Genomic DNA, 2569 nt, shown 5'->3' with positions numbered 1-2569 from the left:
ATATATAAAATGTTGATATAAAAAACTTAGTATATAAAAAAATATTTGGTACAAGAACTGGTGATCTTGTTCGAAATTACTTTTTTATGCTACTGTGTGAAGAGTGGTAAAGTGCATGGGTTTGGGGGGCTCACGTTCTAAAAAACTGCGTAAGAACTCGAAATCATTCAAACTGATTAAATATCAGTCTTTTTTGCCTTTCCTTTATACGTTGAACAGGTTTTTGCAGAACCTAATTTCCGCCGTTTTGTCGATCTGCTAACTTCTCATTACTGTTATTAATATCACTGTTGTTCTATGGGCTATTTCCTTACTATGTTTCCTTTCTGCGTTCCAGTCGGACGAGGACAAGCAGTTGCAGGATGAGCTTAACATGCTTGTGCAGAGGTTGCAGGAGACTGATCAATCGCTATACAAGGCCGCACTCGAGTCTCTGCGTACCCTAATTCGTGCATCGACGACGTCCATGACGTCCGTTCCGAAGCCGTTGAAGTTTCTGCGTCCGAACTACACGACGCTGAAGGATTGCCACGGAAAGATGGCCGACGCGGCCACGAAGGCGTTCTGTGCTGATATTATCTCTGTGCTCGGCATGACGGTTTCGGAGGAGCGAGATTGCCTGCATTTCCGTTTGATCGGTTCATCCGACGAGATTGGTTCATGGGGCCACGAGTATGTCCGCCACTTATCGGCGGAAATCGCACAAGAATGGGCGTTGAACGAAAAGGCCCGACCAGAACTTCTTGGTCTGACACGGCAGATCGTTCCGTATCATATGGCACACAACGCCGAAGCGGAAGCTTGTGATCTTCTCATGGAAGTCGAGCAGCTTGGTCTTCTTGAGGAGTTTGTGGACGCTGAGGCCTACCCACGGGTTTGCCGCTACCTCATCTCGTGCGTTCCGTACGTGCCGGATCCGGATAATCTCGCGTTAATGCGAACAGCTCTATCAATATTCATGAAGTTCAAAAACTACCCCGATGCTTTGAGACTTGCGATGCAGCTTAACGAAACGGAACGAGTAACGGAGATCTTCACCAGGTGTAAGGATGTGTAAGTAGTATATTTTATTTTACAGCCTTGCTAGTTACCTTTTTTTTGCTGAGTATTAGACTAATTTGTGCCAGAAGGCGTGAAACGCTAAGACCCTTTGTAATTACTGGCGCCCAACAACGCAATGTACATGTAATGCTGCGCTCGGTATAGGACGCATTTGCGATATACGACCAATCGCTGGATACAACAGCAGAATATTTTTTTCTCTATGAAAGAATTTAGATTTGAGGATCAGTTATTGAAATGAAAACAGGGAATCGCCTATATTTGTAGCACCCATGTCTATGTTGAATCCTTCTATTCATTTATGGAGCTTACTGAATTCACTTTTCACCTTTGCTTAGTGCCATCCAGAAACAAATGGCTTTTATGATGGGCAGACAGCAGATGGTGTTACCTGAGTGCGACTCACTGAAGAACTTTGAGGACCTTAACGAAATTGCTTCAAATTCATCTATGAGCGACCATTTCCTTGGGCTGGCACGTGAACTTGACATCGTGGAGCCGAAGACTCCAGATGACATCTACAAATCGCACCTTGATAATGCTCGAAGTTTTGCGGGTGTGGACTCCGCGCGACAGAATCTAGCGTCTACGTTTGTGAACGGTTTTGTGAATGCAGCCTTCCTCAATGATAAACTTATTATGGAGGATGGTAATAAATGGATTTACAAGAACAAGGAGCACGCCATGATGTCTGCTACGGCGTCGCTTGGTTTGATTCAACTCTGGTCCGTTGAAAATGGCCTGTCCCATATTGATAAGTACTTGTATTCGAACGAGGACTACATCAAAGCGGGTGCAGTCCTTGCCTGTGGAATCGTCAACTGCGGGGTCCGTAATGACTGTGACCCTGCCATGGCCCTGCTGTCGGACTATGTTCTTAATGAGAGCGTACTTATGCGAATCGGCTCGATTCTCGGCCTCGGACTTGCGTACGCTGGCTCCGACAACGCTAACGTCATAACGCATATTTTGCCTGTATTTTCGGATCCTCATACGACACCGGAGGTCCTTGGCATTGCAGCGCTTGCTCTTGGCTTGATCGGAGTAGCGTCCCAGAACGCTGATATTACGTCAACAGTTATGACGGCGCTGCTTGAAAAGACCCCTGAAAATCTGAAGGACGCATTTGCCCGTTTCCTGCCACTGTGTCTCGGTTTGCTATATCTCGGCAAGCAGGAAAGCTGCGAAGCGATCGTGGCTGCCTTGGAGGTGGCGCCCGAACCGTTCAGATCAATGGCGACGACACTGGTCGAATGTTGCGCGTATGCTGGAACTGGCAATGTTCTCAAGGTACAAAAGTTGTTGCACATTTGCTCTGAGCACTTTGAGCCTGATGAGGAGGTCAAAGAGGCTGGCAGCGGAAGCGGTAGCAAGAAAGAGAAAAAGGACAAGGGCGCAACAGCTGCTGCGGGCGCATTGGCGACGACACCTGGTGCGGCGGACGCCGACAAGAGTAAAGATAAGGATGAAAAGAGCCCAAATACGGACAATACAACGAGCACTACCA

General features: G+C 47.2%; 1 protein-coding gene across 1 annotated transcript in view; it reads left to right on the top strand.

Annotated features, from left to right (window-relative positions):
* The window catches only part of Rpn1 (regulatory particle non-ATPase 1), a gene marked incomplete at its 3' end in the record, with an annotated part of 3983 nt that extends 1421 nt beyond the window's left edge, over window positions 1-2562 (top strand). Inside the window, exons 2-3 of the mRNA XM_022838319.2 lie at window positions 338-1053; window positions 1401-2562. Coding sequence (XP_022694054.2) covers window positions 338-1053; window positions 1401-2562 — 1878 coding nt within the window. The remainder of the gene's footprint in view (window positions 1-337; window positions 1054-1400) is intronic.
* Window positions 2563-2569: the final 7 nt, after the last annotated feature.

The sequence above is a fragment of the Varroa jacobsoni genome, unplaced genomic scaffold (genome assembly GCF_002532875.2).
Source record: "Varroa jacobsoni isolate VJ856 unplaced genomic scaffold, vjacob_1.0 scaffold_758, whole genome shotgun sequence".
NCBI classification, from domain to species: Eukaryota; Metazoa; Arthropoda; class Arachnida; order Mesostigmata; family Varroidae; genus Varroa; species Varroa jacobsoni.
This window is presented reverse-complemented; position numbering and strand designations above follow the sequence as displayed.